Source organism: Panicum hallii, chromosome 5 (genome assembly GCF_002211085.1).
Source record: "Panicum hallii strain FIL2 chromosome 5, PHallii_v3.1, whole genome shotgun sequence".
NCBI classification, from domain to species: Eukaryota; Viridiplantae; Streptophyta; class Magnoliopsida; order Poales; family Poaceae; genus Panicum; species Panicum hallii.
In genome coordinates this window covers 958,695-976,033 of record NC_038046.1, presented here as the reverse complement: position 1 = coordinate 976,033, position 17,339 = coordinate 958,695, and the positions used below count along the sequence as shown (strand labels likewise).

Below are 17,339 nucleotides of genomic sequence, written 5' to 3'. Positions count from 1 at the left end.
CAAGGTCCGCGGACATGCAGATCTCCTCGTAGCAGACCACCACGGCCTTCTGGCCGTTGAGCCGCTCCTTGGCGATGATCGAGGAAAGGCGGCCGAACATGTGGTGGAGCGCGTCCACCACGATGCGCTTGGCGCACACGCCGGAGCCGGACACCCTAGCAGGAGGTACCCCTGTCCGTATGTACCGACCGTTTAATTCTAATAATCATAATTTAGACACAAATTTATTAAACTAATATAATTCTATACGAAATATATTTGTATATTATTGTTGGCTATACGAGGGAGATACTTATATGCTATATTTTTCGTATAGAGGAGTGAGGCAAAAAGCGCGCTATAAGTTACGGAACAGGAACGTAGCTTGATGGTGTATAGAATCCATTTCCATCTCCCATGCTGTAAATTTAGAATATGCTTATATCTAAATTTTAAAAAATAATTGAAAAGTTGTGGGATATCAAATTCTAAACCAAACTGCCTAGTTTATTAAATACATTGAAAACGAGAGTATCCAAACAACCTCTAGTAGAATTTCTAGTTATCTACGCATACCCGCAATAAAATCAACGACAACATGAAACGTTTGTGACAAGATGGATGCTCCATGCCAATCCAGAATCTTGTACAATAACAAAATAGAAGAGCAAAGAATTTGTTCCTTTTGAAATTTTGGATGGATGCAGATTGAAGCTGGGGTCAACATCAAAACCATCACTAACATTTAGTGCTACAGTGTTCACATGAACTGCACACAAGAAATATTAGTGATGAATCAACAAAAGCACGCGGAAATCCTCTAATCTATATTTAGTTCTACAAGTATATATTCACATGAATCAACAAATGCATGCATGTATTTTTAGCCAAAGCTACATACTATACGCCGCTGGAGTAGTTTTTCTACAGGAGGTGTGGCCGGTCAACCGCTACGCGTCAGCCTTCGACTAGCCGTGCGTCGACCGCCGACGCCGACGCCGGCGACGAGATGTACGGATCCGACTGCACTAACCCGTTGAGGAAATCGGCGAGCCGGTGCTCGCGCTTCCTCGCGGCGCCCTCCAGCGCCCTCAGCAGCGCCTCCGCCTTCGCCTTCCCTCTCGGGCTGGCCGCGCTGTCCTCCGCCAGCTCCCGCACGGTCTCCTCGGCTCCGCCGACCGCGAGCACCTCGGCCACCGCCGGCTCGCCCCCGGCCACGACGAGGTTGAGCAGCGCGGCGGCCGCGTTCTCCCTGGCCCTCTCCGTCTCGGCGCCCCCCGGCTCGACGAGGTCCAGGAGGATCCGCACCCCGGACACCCACCTGAAGGCCTCTAGGCACTCGGCGCACCCGGCCACCTGCGCGACGACCGCGGTGGCGTCCTCGACGATCCCGTGGCGTCCGTCCGTCATGACGAGCGCGAAGAGCGCCTGCACGGCGCCGAGCGAGACGAGCGTGGCGCGGTTGGGCGGGTAGAGCGCGACGCCGAAGAGCGCCTTTAGCGCGTCCTTGGTGGCGCGGGTGCTGGGGCGCGCGCGGAGGAGCGCGACGAGCGCGGCGAGGAGCGGCCGCCTCGCGCCGATGGTGGCGCGGTGGGCCTCGGCGCAGAGGAGGCTGTGCACGGTGGCTGCGGCGTGGTGCGCGGCGTCGGTGCGGAGCGCGGCGGTGAGCGCGTCGAGGAGGCCCGGCGCGGACGCCAGCTGCTCCCGCGCGGAGATGGAGATGTTGAGGAGCGCGGCGGCGGCGTCCACGCCCGCGGCGGCGGAGGGGCCCGCGAGCTGCGCGGCGAGCAGGGGCACGGCGCCGGCGTCCGCCAGCGGCGCGCGGATCTCCGGGTCGTCCTTGGAGGCGAGGCGGATGGCGGCCACGGCCGCGGCCGCGTCGCAGGCGGCGGCGGCGGCGCGCAGGCGGCCGACGAGGGCCCGTGCCGTGTGCGGCTTGACTTCCATCGCTGTCGCCGCTCGGGGGGATCGGGCGAGCCGCGGATGCGGTTTTGGAGTTGTCTGCGACCCCTGGTGGGTTCGTTTTCCTTTTGCTGCTGGTTGCTTGGTTTGTCGATCGCGATCCGATGGTGGCGGGTAGGAATTCATATTCATTGGGCGGAAAGCGGCAGGTCAGGTGGAGACTGGAGAGAGAGAGGGAGAGGCGGCCGCGTGTTTTTGAAGGTTCTTCCTTTCTGTCTACCTTTCCTAGTAGTAGTGGAATAGGGTGTTGAACGTTTCTGTCTTTCAAACCTCTTTCTTCTTTCGACCAATTCCTTTTTGGAAATGCTAGGAGGCAGCAATGGGTCTCGACCTTTTGATCTATGGCCGTTTGCTCCACGAAAGCATACGCAGCAAACGCTGGCTGATTTCGATGGCGGGGTGGTTGGGAAATGAAGAAGAGCAGCACGATGGATTTGAGCTGTTGATGGGGGCGCGTACGCTATTGAGCCAGAGTTGACACTGTGGGTTTGCTTCGACTTTTCTGCCTGCACGTCGAGATTCTGGTGGGGACGGCCGGGGCCTACTTTGACCTTTGGGGCTGACTCTGATGTGACTTCCCTACGTGGGCGTGACATTTAAGCACTGACCGGGTCGGACTCTTGAATTAATGGGCGGATTAACCAAGCCCGCTGCTCTGAACTGTTGATTCAAAGGCTTTTCCTTGCGCGTTGCAGCTTGCTGGATCGGGTGGGCCTTGGTCGGCCCGATCTTCCAACTATATGGGCCTCAAGCTAGCACTGAATCGATCAATCAATCTCAGAGTCCGATCCATCGTCGGTTGGACTCCGAGGAAGAGAAGTCCCCCCCATGCTACTCTCAAGTCCCCGGGGACATTCCCCTACCATCTGCTGCCATGCATGACTGCTCGGGCCGGTGAAATCCAGAAAAATCCCATGCATGCATAGATCCTGCCAAGTTTCACAAGTGTTGCTTGCACGCTAGCCAGCATAGTACAGTACTCCACATGTAATTCAACCTCGACTCTTGCTGGTACTGTCACAAGAATCGTCCACAATGCACGGTGAGACCAATTGTCACGTTGTCCTTCCAAGGCGTCGTTGCTGACGAGACGACACTGCTGATCCCCAACCTCCGCTACTGCTCCTGCTCGCCGGCCGGCCGGCGCTCCAGCCCCGCCGGAACAGCAATGCCATATCATCACCGCTGCCGCCGCTGCAGCAGGGCGTGCGCGTGCAGCCTGGCCAGCGTCTCGCCGAACCTGCCCAGGTCCAGGCTCACGTTCTGCCCGCCCAGGTACACGCGCGCCACCAGGCCCCACCCTCCCTTCTCCCGCTTCGCCCGCTCCGGGTCCGCCACCACCACGTCGTCCGCCGCGTACCTGCGCGCCAGCGAGCTCTCCTCCCCGCCCACCTCGTACTGCTCGTACGCCACCCCCATCCTCGCCGCCGGCCCGCCGAAGCAGTCGCGCGCGATCGCGGACACGCCCAGCGGCGCGATCTGGGCCAGCGACGCGCGCCCGGGGCGGAGGAACAGAAACTTGGTCAGGTCCGCGCCGTGCACGCCCACCAGCGCGTCGCACGCGCTCACCGACGCGTACCACGCCGACAGCGGCAGCCCGGTCGCCGTCTCCAGCACGTCCACGTCGAACCCGATCGACGACGCCAGCCGCGCCACTGCCGCCTGGTTCTCGATCACGCGCGTCCCTTTGCGCGACACGATCCCGAGCCTTGGTCGTATGCTGCTGGTGCTGCTGCTCCGGCCCTGCTGCTCGGCCTTGGGCTTCTCGTACGCGTCGGCCAGGAGCTGGTGGAAGTCCACGATGGTCTTGTTGTCCCGGAGCCGGGCGGGGTCGACGACGAGCACGCCGTGGAAGCGGGTCCCCACGATGGCGCCGGGGAAGCAATGCGTCCGCTTGTCGTGGACCAGGTCCACCACGTGGTAGTCCGAGAGCCCGGAGATGATCTCGCTGAACGTGCCGGCCCACCACGGGTTGTACGACAGCACGCCCAGCACGACGCGCCGCCGGAGGTGCTGCACCGTCAGCCACGACGGCAGGAACCCGTCGTTGAACGCGTGGAACAGGTTGCCGGTGTAGCCACCCGCGGACATGACGAGGAGCGGCGCGTCGTGACGGACGTCGCACCGGTGCTCCGCCGCCGCCTCCTCCTCCGGCCGCGCCACACGGAGCCGCACCTCCGGGACCTTCGCCATGATCAGGCGCTCCCACTTGCGCGGGTAGGGCCGCACCCTCTCCTCCTCCGTCGATGATGTACCGTTCGGCGGCGCCTGGTGCTGGTGGTGGTCGTGCGGCGGGAACAGCAGCAGCGACAGGGATGCGGCGCCCGTGCGCACGTCGCCGGCCATGAAGCAGACGTCGGTGTGGACGCTGGAGCGGTCGCAGCAGATGGTGTGGTCGCGCATGGACGAGCACGGGGAGTGAACCTGGTTGTCTAGAACCAGACGACCACCGTCGTGTCCCGCAGTGCCGCCAACGCTCTGGCTGCTTAGCACGGACGATCCGCTCGACGACGTCCCCTTGGAAGAATTCGGCGTGAAGAAGCCGACGACGTCGATGCCGCGCGGGGCGAGGACGAAGACGCGCGGCGCGTAGAGGAGCACGCAGAGGACGACGGAGAGCACGAAGAAGAACTGGACGAAACCCCACCTGGGCTTGTTCTTGGCGGCCACGGCGTCTTCCACGGCGCCGAGGCCCTTGGGCACGGCCAGTTTCGAGGCCGCCATGGCGCTCGGTCGGTCGGTGTGGAACGGGATCGTGAACGAGCTAGCGAGCCTAGACTGTGCGTGGCCGGCGTCTCGCGCGCGCGCGTGGGGGTTTTATGGAGCTGCGGCGAGCCGAGTCGCACCGGGCGGCGCAGTCTAGCTATGATGCGCGTGAGCTTGACGCCGTGACCAAAAGAGACACGCTAGATAGCCAGGGTCAGGCGTACGACGATTTCCGCCTGTGCTGGCGGACGTACGTGTGGCATTTTGGAACCTGGAGCTAGCCATCTTCCAAGAAGATTTATTTGACACGTCGGGATCGATGGACCATATAGCTAGCAGACTGATTGACGTCTACCAAGTTCAGAAAAATTGAAGTATGTGCAGCATGTAGAAAAATACTACTACCAATATTGTTCCAGTTTAATTAATTGTTGTGGATGGAGAGATTTGCGTCGTTGTCTTCCACCGGCGTACGCCAATTAATTGTGTGAGGCTTATTGGTCAATATGATAGATGCTTATAGAATATATGCTTGTCCATAAGTCACTCATTATTTAGTACTAATGATCATTTTCAGCAGTAACAACTCCAGTCTAAGCCGCTATAAATGTTTGCTAAACTAGGTGCGGTGACAACTGGGAAATAAGAAAAAGAGGTAGCAATTAATTTGTGGCCTATTTATACTCGAATGACATGCAGGAAATGGAAAGGTGATGAATGCATGGTGTACCTGAGAGTGCCAAAGAATACAAGAGACAAACGACCGAGTGCACAATATATTAATAGTAGTGTGAAGTAGAGCTACAAGTGCTGCGGTTGGTGCTTCGTCCCTCTCGATCTGTGGAGCTGCTAGCTCATCTCTCCAGGCATGTTACCGGCCGGCTCCTTTCATCTCTTGGATCGATCATCTTCAATGGCACTGTCGATCTCCACTACTAACAATGCAACTGCAACTGCAAATGCATCCTGCAGCGTGAGCCAAAAACCGCCCGATGCGACCGGAAGTGGTCAATAAATAAGTTGGTTTACAACAGCAGCTCAAATTAAGAAGTAATCTGGGCTAGTTGTAGAGCTAGCATTGATGGTCCGTGTGTGGCCCCCAGTTAAATGTCATGGAGCTGGAACGGATGAAAGCATATGCAGGCATATCAGTGAAGTTGATCAGGTTTAATTAGCAGTAGTAATTAAGCTCATCACTTAACCATGCATCAGGCCAGCTAATAACAAGACAGAATTGAAGTTTACTGTAGCTTACTGGCCAAACGTAAGCGACGTGGATGGACGTGATGGCAACCGGAGGGAGGGTAAGTTTATTTAGTGGTGGTACCAAATTAAACCAGTTTGGCAGCATTTTGCCAAAGCATGCAGGGTGTCTTTGGATGCTACGAAAATTGTTCTAAGCTAGCTAGGTTTCCAAGTTCGTTCCAACAAGTACTCTATCTGAGTTAGGCAAACGAACTAGACAGCTGCCCGTGAAAATACTAGCTAGGTCTCAGATGGTGGTGATCTACCACTGCAGGTTCGTTCAGGTTGCCGCCGAACGGCGAACGCTGCCTCGATCGGTCGGTACAGGGGTTGACGTTGACCTAGGTGGGATGGTGGCCGCCTAGCCGGTCACGCACGTCATGGCTCTGAAAACCGGCCGCGCCCGCCCGCGGCTTGGTTCCATCCCTCCTTGCTTAGCCGGCGAGACCCCCTGACGCTCGGATTATTCGATTCTTTCCGGTGGTTGGGTTGGGGGTTTGGTTTGCGTGATGGTGAATGAGGCCACACCTTGCTTGGGAACGATGGCTAGCTAGTGCGTGTACGAATGAGGTCCATCTCGCAGGCACATACCATTACGGGAGCGAGCGATCCCCATCCAAGGTCTGACGAGCATCGGCCGGCTGGCAATCAGAAAGCGTGCACGTCTATGATTTGGGTGCCGTGTTAATCGATCCCTCATTCCCTCAACATCAACATAAGATCGACAAGTTCATGCATATATATGCACTATACATAGCTAATGCTGCATTTGCTCTGCTGGCGACGTTGCACCAGCCGCAAATTAATTGAAGGGCCCATGCATTGCACTAAACTTGGCACGACGTACGGGTCCATCTAATTATTCAGACGCGATCGGCGCTCAAATTTGGCAAAGTCAGATGACAAATCAGAGACCAGCAGAGCGGAAACCGATCGACGCTGCAATGCAAAGTCCGTGTGTCTCTCTCAACAGTGCAGTATATCAGGCTCAAAGTGAAAGAGACTGTTATACGTCCAAGCAATGCAAAAGTTGCTATCGTCTGCTACTTTGAGGTCGTAGTCGTAGTAGCCGCTAGCCACACATTAAATGTCGTCTCTCCTTCACGGTTCGTTTTTAATTTGTTCATGCTCGCCGCAACGCAGCAAGATGGACAAATAAATTTCCGTTCCAAAAAAAGAAGGCTGAAAATAACAATGCATATTTGAGAAGGTTCTATAATAATTTGAAAATGTCAAGAGAGAGAAGTTGCCATGCTTCGTGACAAGATAAAAAATTATCTAGAATTGGATATTTTGCATAGTTAGATAAGGATGGGAAAAGTTCTAGAGTTAGATATTTTGTAAAGAAGAGTGTGGAAGTTGCCGCATAGCAACACCACCACACCCATGAGCACCTATAAATAGAGGTGCTCCCCTTCCCCTCTTGGTCTCAGGTAGAAGGTAGCATGGTAGCCATGCAGTGTAGTTGTGTCATGATAGGATAGCCACGTAAACAGTAGACTTAAACAGATCCATCTGTAGTTAGCTAGAGAAATTTTGGCATTAGTTCAATATGTATAATAAGAGAATGCAGCATGTGAATTCCTTCCTCAAAGTTTTAAATAGGTGCACAACTTGCTAGAATTTTTAGGAGCTATGACAAGTAAAGCAGAGGTGATATCGAGCAATATACTTATCAAAATCAAAATATAACTACAACAGAGAGTATATAGTATATGATAATAGGTTTATTTTTGCAAATATAAGACGGCTGCTGCAAAAGGAATAATGATTGTCTTTAGGGTGATCTCCTCATCTCGCATTCTTATTTGCCATCTTGACCTTGTTCCTTACTCCATCTCAGCTCCCTGCTTCTTCCTTTCATTCTTAGCTCTCTTTGTTCCCTTCCTCGAGCCACACTCACATAAGATCGACCATAAGATATTCTGAAACTAGTGGGTGGACATGCATATTTTGATTTGGAATCCCTCATCCACTCACTATTAGCCGTTCTTCTTTCGAATACGACTTGTCTACCCAGACACTATACGTTGTCTCGTATTAGGATACCTACCACCTTCCCACCCACTGAGATCTGAAAGAATAGACTAACAAAGAATCGATTTAGACTAACAGATCATATAGCTCAACAAATGAATTATGCATGTCGAATTTGCTCTTCCCCCAAACTCCAGGATGAATCAATCGAGCAGTCATAACTTGGCATCGACCTCCCAAAGCATACCGTTCTCGATCTCCTAGTACGGGAACAAATCCGACAGGAGCTCGTCGACTGCAACATCACCACAAACAAGTTAGCACATGGGTACTGTCGGAGGAATTCTCCAGCCGGGTGGCGGAAAGCACCCGCCTAATCCTAGTTAAGGATGGGTTTGGAGGAGACTTAGGAGCGCTCGATCGGTGAACAGATGAACGCAGGAAGACCACTGAGATTTAGAGTGGTTCGGGCCGCCGAAGCGTAATACCCTACGTCCACTTTGGTGTTGTATTGCTTGAAGAAGCCTGGATGAAGCCTAGCATATAGCTTGTGTTTTTGCAACCTGGAACTCAGAACGTCTAGTGTGAGTGTATTTGATCCTGTGTTCTAACGAGTGCATTCTCCCTTTTATAGTCCAAGGGGGATGCTTACACTGAGCGGGACCCCGACATGTGGGTCCGGCCAACAGGAGCTTGTTCTACGAGAGATATGGAGGTCATCTCCTCGAGCTCCTCTCCGTAGTCCTCCCGATCGGGGAGTTGATGTGCGTATCCACAGTCGGGATACGGCCGTGTACAGCCTTGTCTTGTACAGTGTTCGGTGTCAGCGTTGCCCAACAGTGAAGCCGTGCTGTCACTGTTGGGATCGAACCTCCAGTCAGGGGGCGAGCCAGCGCTGACTCGTGCCATGCGCACTGTTACAGACCATCATCACGCGCGCAGCACCGTGACGGGACTGCACACAGTCCGCGCACTGTGCGCGGTGATTCGACGCGCCGCCTTCAGATCAGGCGGGCTTACCGTGGTGTCAGCTTACCTGCCCCGTGTGTCAGTGGCAGGCCGCACCTTTTGACCTTGGCGCGCCCAACTCACCTACCGCATTGAATGCTAGTAGGTGGAGAGGCGACCCGTAAGGGGCCTCCGGCCACAGGCATGCGGCGGGGTCAGCCCCGCTCCTCCCGCCGGGCAGCACATGGCAGCACCGGACCCCTTCCCGGGGGAAAGAGGGGTCCGGGGCCCCCGTGGCCGGCCGGAGCGGGCTGACCTGTGATGGTCTGGCCATCACACGTGGCGGCCCCGGACCTCCCAGGGGAGGCCGGGTCCGCAGGGGTTACCCGAGAGCTCTCCCGCCCAAGTGGGTGTGCAAAGGTTCCGGACCTCACGGAGCTCGGGGAGGGTCCGGAGACCGTGGCCCCAGCTGTCAGGCCCGGAAGCCGTATGCCACGTGGCCCAGAGGCGAGGGGGAGCGTGGATTATGAGAAGTACCAGGGCTTGGACACCCTAGCAGGAGGTACCCCTATCTGTATGTACCGACAGAGGCCCCCGGGCCCACCTCGGGAGAGGGATGAACCCGCAGGTGGGGCCAAATCCCAGCATCGCGCCGGGTGTACAGCTCGTTCCCGCCAGGCGAGGGCACGGATGTCCTTTCGCCCGTAGCGGGAACCCCGAGGGACCCGTCCTCCGCGCGTACCGTGCGCGTCAGACGGTTCAGATTCTTGTCTCATTCGAGCCCGCCGCGCGGCTCGGGCGGTTCGGATTCCGCCCTTCCCACGATCCTGCAGCGCCTACGCCAATGACTGGTGGACCCAAGCCCACCGGTCATTGAGTGTGAGGGTAGGGGAAGGCGGCGCTGGCGACCGCTCGGCTTCCCCTCGGTCGCCGCAGGACACAAAGGGAGGAGCAGTCTTTTGCATAAAAGGTATGCGCCGAAGGGAACGGCTACCTTTTCGCTCTCGCCAACAACAGACGCCGTAGCGCCCCTTCGTCTCCGCGTCCTTTCTCGCGATCAGCTTCCTTGCGCCCGGCACCTCTCTCTTCCTTGCTCCTTCGCGATCCACCCCAACAATTTCCATGGCTTCACTTCCTTTCCCGCGCCGCTTCCAGACCCAGGATCAGCTGGACGCGGTGCGGCGCCTTCTAGGGTGGACCGCGCCGGCGAATGTCGGGAAGGTCAAGGCCGGCGAGGTCCCCCTCCGCGAGCTTGCCGCGGGGGAGTTCGTCCTCTTCAACTCGTACATTATGTGCGGGTTGGTTCCTCCGATCTCCTCCTTCTTCCTCCTGCTCCTGGAGGAGTTCGGCCTCCAACTTCATCATCTCACCCCCCACTCCGTTCTCCTCGCGGCGGTCTTCGCCCATTTCATGGAGATGTTCGTGGGGGTGCGCCCCTGCACCACCATCTTCAAGCACTTCTACTCCCTGGTCGGGACCGGGAAGAAGCGCGGCGAGATCGGCGCTTACTACTTCCAACTCCGGCACGGGATGTCAGGCGCCTACATCGCCGCCTTCTCCAGCTCCAAGTGGGAGGACTGGCGTGAAGGCTGGGTCATTGCGGTGACGGACCCCCACGACCGCCTAGAACTGCCGGAAGGGGGTCCCCAGAGCGACCGGAGCACCTGGAAGGCCAGGCCGTCAATTCCGGTAGAGCTCGATCCAGTCCTGAACCGGATCAAGAAGCTGGCAAGGAGCGGCCTGACCTCTATGATGGTGCTGGGCGACTTCCTGAAGCGACGAATCGCCCCCCTGCAGCATCGGTCCCGGATGGCCTACGTGTACACGGGGCTAAACGACTGCTGCAGGATCGCGCGGGGGCCCGGCGGCGACTTCACCCGGGCGGAGCTGGAGGCGGCGATCCGGGCGATGACCGGCGAGGCGTTCGTTCCAGAGTCCCTGGTCCTCCCGAGCGGGGTGAAGGCCCTGTGCGAGGACCAGGCTCTGCGGTCAACGGTCCTGGCGTCGATGCCGACCCTGGACGAGGGCGGCCTGGCGGTCCGGCAACTGGGGGGCGACCCCAACCGCGGGCTCCAGATCCCTGGGGCCACACCGGACCGCCAGCAACGCCCCAGCGGAGGTGCCGGGGAGCCGGGACCCAGAGGTCCGGCCCCCGGCGGGAAGGGAAAAGAGAAAGCGCCGGTGCCAGAGCACTGGCAGAAAGACTGTGCGGGTGCTGCCCCGGCCCAAAGGAGCGGCGAAGCTCAGGGGGCGGTACCCGAGCGGTGCAGCCAAGCCGAAGGGAGCAAGTCCCGGAGGCTCCAGCGAGGCGATGGCTCCTTGGTGGGGGAGCCGGCACCCAAGCGCCAGAAGACAACGGGGGTGGAGAAACAGAGCGGAGCTGCACCACCTCCACCATAGTACCGGCCTCCGTCGGGACAACAGACTCCTCCGCCACCACCACCAGGGCCGCGGCCAGCGACACCACCGCCTCCGTCCGAGACCAGACCACCGTCCCTAACGCCGCCGCCAGGAGGCTCAAAGGTCGGGGACGGCCCCCAGAGGTCCGGGGGGTCCTCGGCAGGGAGGAAGGTCCCCCCGGCCGCCCGAGGCAGATGGGAGTGGTACGACTTCCCGTAAGTGGTTTTATCAAGGTTTTTCATTTCCTTTCACGGCTTCTGGTGCTTAACCAAACAGGTGGTACGGCAGGCCGCAACCTTCAAATGCTTCAACTGGGGGACCCGGCCCCCATCCAGCGCCGGAGTCCTCGGCATCGGCTCCAGCAGGGCCTCCGCCAGGAGCAGCCCCAGAAGCCTCCGGACCCAGTGGTCCGGAGCTGGAGGCTGCCATGCCGCCATGTCCAGAAGCCGCCCCCCAGGAGGAGGCGATCAGGCCCACTGCGACGGCAGAGGCCCCGGCCACAGCGCCGGGCGCCGAGGTCGGGCCTTCCCCAGCCGAACCGGCAGCTGAGGGGGTCGCTGCTACGGCGGAGGCTGCTAGGCCAGAGGCAGCGGCGACGGCGGCACCGGAGGCAGCGGAAGTGGCGGCTCCGGAGGCAGCAGAGGCTGCGGCTCCGGAGGCCACCGAAGTCGCCAGTAGCGCCGCCCCACCAGCGGAGGAGGAGGAACCGGAGGTGGTGCTGGGGAGGCCTCTCCTCCCGAGCACAGCGGAGGTCCCACTCCCCCGGCTCATAGCCAAATGCCAACAAGCTCAACTGGAGCTAGAGGCTGGCATGCGACGGGAGTGGGAGAAGCTGGAGGCGGAGCGCCAGCGGCTCTCCGACTGGGAGGTCCGCCTGGGGGACCGCATCAACACTGTCTCCGCCCGCTATGCCGAAGAGCGCGCCAAGCTCGCACAGGGACGCGAGCTCCTGCAGGAGGAGCTGGAGCAGGCGCGCTATCGAGAGGCAGCAGCGCTCGAGCGGGAGAAGGCAGCCAATCGGCGGGAAAAGGAGGCCCTCGAGGCGCAAATCATCGCGGAGAGGCTGAAGGAGGCGGCGACGGCCAGGGAGCGGGCCGCCCGGGAGCTGGCGGAGGCGGCGAGGGAGGCGTTTACAACGGCCGAGGCGCAACAGGCCTCCCTCGCAGAACAGGTGGCGGCGGCAGCGAAGAAAGAAGAAGAGCTGGCCGCCCGAGAGGCAGACGAGGTGGCCCGGCTGCAGGAGCTCCAGAAGCGGGAAGAGGCCGTAGAGAAGGAGCTGGCAGCCGGGTACCAGAGGCTCCAGGAGCGCGAGGCAGCGCTCCAGGAGAGGGAGGCCAAGGTGGAGGGGCTCCTGGCAGAGCAGCACGCCGGCGCCAACCGATTAACAAGATGGGTTGGCGCGGTGAACCCTCTGATAGAGGCGCTCGGGGTCAACCCCATCTGGGTACCGGAGGCTCCTTCACCATTCGGCGCCGCACTCCAGCTGCTGGACACCACCGCCAGGCGGCTACAGGATGCGAAGGCCGGCCTCCAGGACCTCCTGGAGACAGAGGGACGAGCAGTCGCTCGGGGGGTGGCGGAGTACATCCTCACCAGCTTCCGGAGCCATGATCCTGCCGTCCAGCTGACGCCCGTCCTGGTCGGACCCCTCCGGGCGACAGCGGCCACCGCGCGAGAAGGGGTCCAGGAAGCGGTGGACATGGTCGCGGCCCGCCTCCGGCGACGTCCCGAACCTTCAGAGAGTGGAAGTGCCTCCGGACCGCCAGAACAGTAGTGCTAGTATTTTTTAGTTATTTCTTTTGTAATATAACTTTTGTTATTGTAAGATAACCTTATAATATTACGCGTATTCAACGCAATTTTTGTGAAAAACTTAGCTGTTTTTCTGTTGTCGAGCTGTTTCCCTGTTGTCGGTTTGTAAGGTGTTCTTGTGCATACCGAGGTCCCGTGTGGCCCCCTGGGAGGTAGTCGCGATAGGATGGGACTAGCTGACATAGAACCGAGGTCCTGCACATAACTTACGATCGACGTTTAGTAGACATCCCCACAGGTTCTCGGTCTGGCCAGCAGAGGCCTCCTAAGTTGCGAAGCGAGTCAGAGCTCTAGGACCCATGTTTAAGGGCTAGAAGGGGTCCCGGTCCCCTGGTACATGGTTCAAGGTGCAACGGCGCTCACCCTAGGAGGGCAGGGCGTGTAGGCTTAGGGTGCGGAACCAGGCTAAGCGGCTACACAGCCCTGGACCCTAGCAAAGGGCGAGCGCGTTTCCCTGGAGCCAGTTAACAGGGGTCCGGTTCCTTTTTTCCTTTGAAACAGAGGTCCAGGGCAGGGACGTAGCTACACAACTTAAGAAAAGCCTTGGCTATGACACAGACGCGGAGAACATGTGGGGGGTTAGTGTAATCAAGAAGCGAAAAAATGTAGACTCCAAGGACGCATTCGAGAACAAACTTTCCCTTAATGAATTGGTACAGGGGCGTTGTGCGATGTACGCCAGGGGCCGGGTTTACGAGGGCGGACCTCCACCGCCCCGGTCCGCACGCTGATGCTACCAATTGCAAAGGGAAAATTCCCACTCAATCGGGTCCTAGGGATAGAACTTACGGAGGTGCTCAACGTTCCACGGGTTGGGCAGTTGCATTCCATCCTCCGCAGCCAAACGAACAGATCCGGGTCGGCACACCTTTGTCACCTTAAAGGGCCCTTCCCAGCTGGGGGAAAGCTTGTGCATGCCCTCTCGGTTCAGGATCCGCCTTAGGACTAGGTCCCCGACCCGGAGCACCCTACTACGCACGAACCGTTGGTGGTAGCGCCGGAGCGCTTGGTTGTACCGTGCGTTTCGGACTGCTGCTCGCCATCTGCGCTCGTCGACGAGGTCCACATCTTGACGACGCTCCTGTTCCTGCATTCCCTCATCAAAAGACCGGACTCGCAGAGAGCCCATGGTGATCTCCGGGGGAAGGCACGCCTCGGCCCCGTAAACCAAGAAGAAAGGGGTTTCCCCTGTTGCCCGGCTAGGTGTGGTCCGGTTCCCCCATAACACACTTGGGAGTTCTTCAATCCACCTTGCGCCATGCTTCTCAAGGTCACAGTAGGTCCGGATCTTGAGCCCTCTGAGGATCTCAGCGTTGGCCCGCTCAACCTGGCCATTACTCCTGGGATGCGCCACTGAGGCGAAACAGAGCTGAATGCCCATATCCTCACAGTACTCCTGGAAGTACTGGCTCGTGAACTGGGTCCCATTGTCTGTGATGACCCGGTTCGGGACCCCGAACCGGCACACAATTGACCTGAGAAAAGTAGTAGCTGACGCCTTGGTGATGTTGACCACTGGGGTTGCCTCCGGCCACTTAGTGAATTTATCAATGGCAACATAGAGGTACCGGTACCCGCCAACGGCCCTAGGGAAAGGTCCCAAAATATCCAACCCCCATACCGCAAAGGGCCAAGAGGGAGGAATCATCTGCAAAGCTTGAGCTGGAGTGTGTATTTGCTTTGCGTGGAACTGACACGCTTTGCAGGACCTTACTAACTCAGCTGCATCCTGGAGCGCTGTCGGCCAGTAAAAGCCATGCCGGAAAGCTTTACCAACCAGCGTGCGGGATGAAGAATGACTTCCACACTCGCCTCCATGGATCTCCGCAAGCAAGTCGCGGCCCTCTTCCTGGGTGATGCACCGCATGAGGACGCCGTTGGCGCCACGGCGATAGAGATCCCCTTCTACCACCGTGTACCGCTTAGCCATCCGGACAATGCGCTCAGCGGATGCTTGGTCTTCAGGAAGGTAATTATCTTTCAGGTAGTCCCGGACCTTAGAGATCCATGCATCGGGACCTTCCTGAGAAACTGGGCGTGGCTCCCTGAGGTCTCCGGGTCCCTCAAGGGAGCACACGACCCTTAGCGGGCACCACAGATGGAGCGCCGCCGGGACCGCCAGCTTCGAGGTGCTAGTCCGACCCGCATCGCCCAGATCGGCAGGCTGGGCGGAAGGCTTCAGCAGACGCCTTTGGAAGACGCCCTCGGGCACGGGCGCCTGATTCGATGCGCTCGCGGAAAGTGCGTCAGCTGCTGTGTTGCCTTCGCGTGGAACATGTTGCAGTTCCAGCACATCGAAGTCCTTCTCGAGCCTCTTCACATGAATGAGGTAGGCTGCGAGCTGAGGGTTGTTACAGCAACACTCCCCCCGGACTTGCCTGATGATGAGCTGGGAGTCCCCTTTGACCAGGAGCTCCCGGACCCCCAGGGACAGAGCCGCTGTGAGCCCAAAGATCAAGGCCTCATACTCCGCCATGTTGTTGGTGGCCTCGAAATCAAGGTGCACCATGTACTTCAACCGCTCGCCGCGTGGGTCGATGAGGACCACGCTCGCACCGGCCCTCTTGCTACGGGCGGACCCGTCAAAGAAGAGGGTCCAGTGAGGTCCGGTGAGGACCGGAGCCCTGACCTCCGGACGTGGGGGGTCCGTTCCTTGGTCCGGACCCCCGATGGCGCTTGGTGCAGGCGTCCATTCCGCGATGAAGTCAGCAAGGATCTGGCTCTTGATGGCGTGACGCGGTTGGAAGTCGAGCTGGAACCCAGCGAGCTCTGCTGCCCATTTGGCGACGTTGCCCGTGGCGTTGGAGTTGTGGAGGATGGCCCTCAATGGATAGGAGGTCACCACCACAACCTTGTGGGCCTGAAAGTAGTGGCGGAGCTTCCTGGACGCAACAAGTATAGCATAAAGGAGCTTATGCGTCTCAGGATACCTGGCCTTTGCCTCATGAAGGACCTCACTGACGTAGTAGACCGGCCTCTGGACGGTCCTGACTCTGCCAAGTGGACTGGATCCTTCAACTTGGGATGGGGACCCGTCAGCCCCCAAGCTGCTTAGCACTTCTCCGGGTCGGAACCCGGCCGGACCCTCCGAAGTAGGGCCGGTTGCTGGAGCGGAGGAGGCCGGACCTCCTCCTCCTGCAGGGGGGTCCGCAGGGGCCCCCTGCGAGAGAAACTCGGACCTCTCGGTGACCAGCACCATGCTGATCACCTCGATCGTTGCTGCAAGATAAAGAAACAGTGTCTCACCTGGGTCCGGTGCGACCAGGACCGGCAAGGAAGTAAGGTACTGCTTCATCTCTTGGAAGGCACGTTCTGCCTCTTTGGTCCATACAAATGGACCGGACCCCCTCATCAACTTGAAGAAGGGAAGGGCCCTCTCCGCCAGCCTCGAAATGAAGCGGCTGAGGGCGGCAAGGGACCCCGTCAACCTCTGTACATCCTTGAGGCGTGCAGGGGGTCTCATTGCCTCGATCGCCCGGACCTTGTCCGGGTTGGCTTCGATTCCCCGGTGGGAGACCAGGAAACCAAGGAGCTTTCCCGCCGATACGCCGAAGACGCATTTCTCGGGGTTAAGCTTGGTGGAGGTCGCCCGTAACTTGTCGAAGACTTGAGCTAGGTTCCCTAAGAGGGAATTTGACTCTCTAGTCTTGACAACGATGTCATCAACATACACCTCGACTATATCTCTAACCAAATCACCTAGAGTGATGTTCATCGCTCGAGCAAAGGTGGGTAGAGCATTAAGCAACCCATAAGGCATCACTATATAACAATAAAGACCATCCACTGTTACAAAAGCTGTATGCTTCCTATCATCACTAGCCATCTTGATTTGATGAAAACCAGAATAGGCATCTATGAAGGACAGCAAATCACACCCGGAGGTGGAGTCTACAATCTGATCTATACGCGGGAGTGGATAAGGGTCTTTTGGACATGCCTTGTTAAGATTGGTGTAGTCGATGCACATCCGAAGCTTCCCGTTGGCCTTTGGGACTACAACCGGGTTGGCCAACCATACAGGATGGTAGACCTCCTCGATGAAGCCAGCCTGCAGCAGCTTGCGGACCTCTTCACGAATGAAGTTTTGCCGCTCGATGGACTGCTTGCGTGGCTTCTGCCGGACCGGCCTGGCGTCGGGGTGGATCTTCAGATGATGCTCAATCACCTCCCTAGGGATCCCGGGCATCTGTGACGGTTCCCAAGCGAACACGTCAACATTTGCCCGGAGGAAGGCGATGAGCGCGCTTTCCTATTTCTCTCCCAGGTTGCCACCGATGCGGGTGGTCTGGGAGGTCTCCGCTCCGACC

At 58.3% G+C, this 17,339-nt stretch overlaps 2 protein-coding genes across 2 annotated transcripts; both read right to left on the bottom strand.

Moving 5' to 3' along the window:
• Positions 1-639: 639 nt before the first annotated feature.
• LOC112891355 (U-box domain-containing protein 17) lies at positions 640-2,742 on the bottom strand. Its single transcript, XM_025958186.1, has one exon. The coding sequence runs from the start codon at positions 2,071-2,073 to the stop codon at positions 937-939; it is 1,137 nt and encodes a 378-aa protein (XP_025813971.1). The 5' UTR covers positions 2,074-2,742; the 3' UTR covers positions 640-936.
• Positions 2,743-2,841: 99 nt separating this feature from the next.
• On the bottom strand, positions 2,842-4,714 carry LOC112891354. Its single transcript, XM_025958185.1, has one exon. The coding sequence runs from the start codon at positions 4,663-4,665 to the stop codon at positions 3,121-3,123; it is 1,545 nt and encodes a 514-aa protein (XP_025813970.1). The 5' UTR covers positions 4,666-4,714; the 3' UTR covers positions 2,842-3,120.
• Between the last annotated feature and the right edge of the window lie 12,625 nt (positions 4,715-17,339).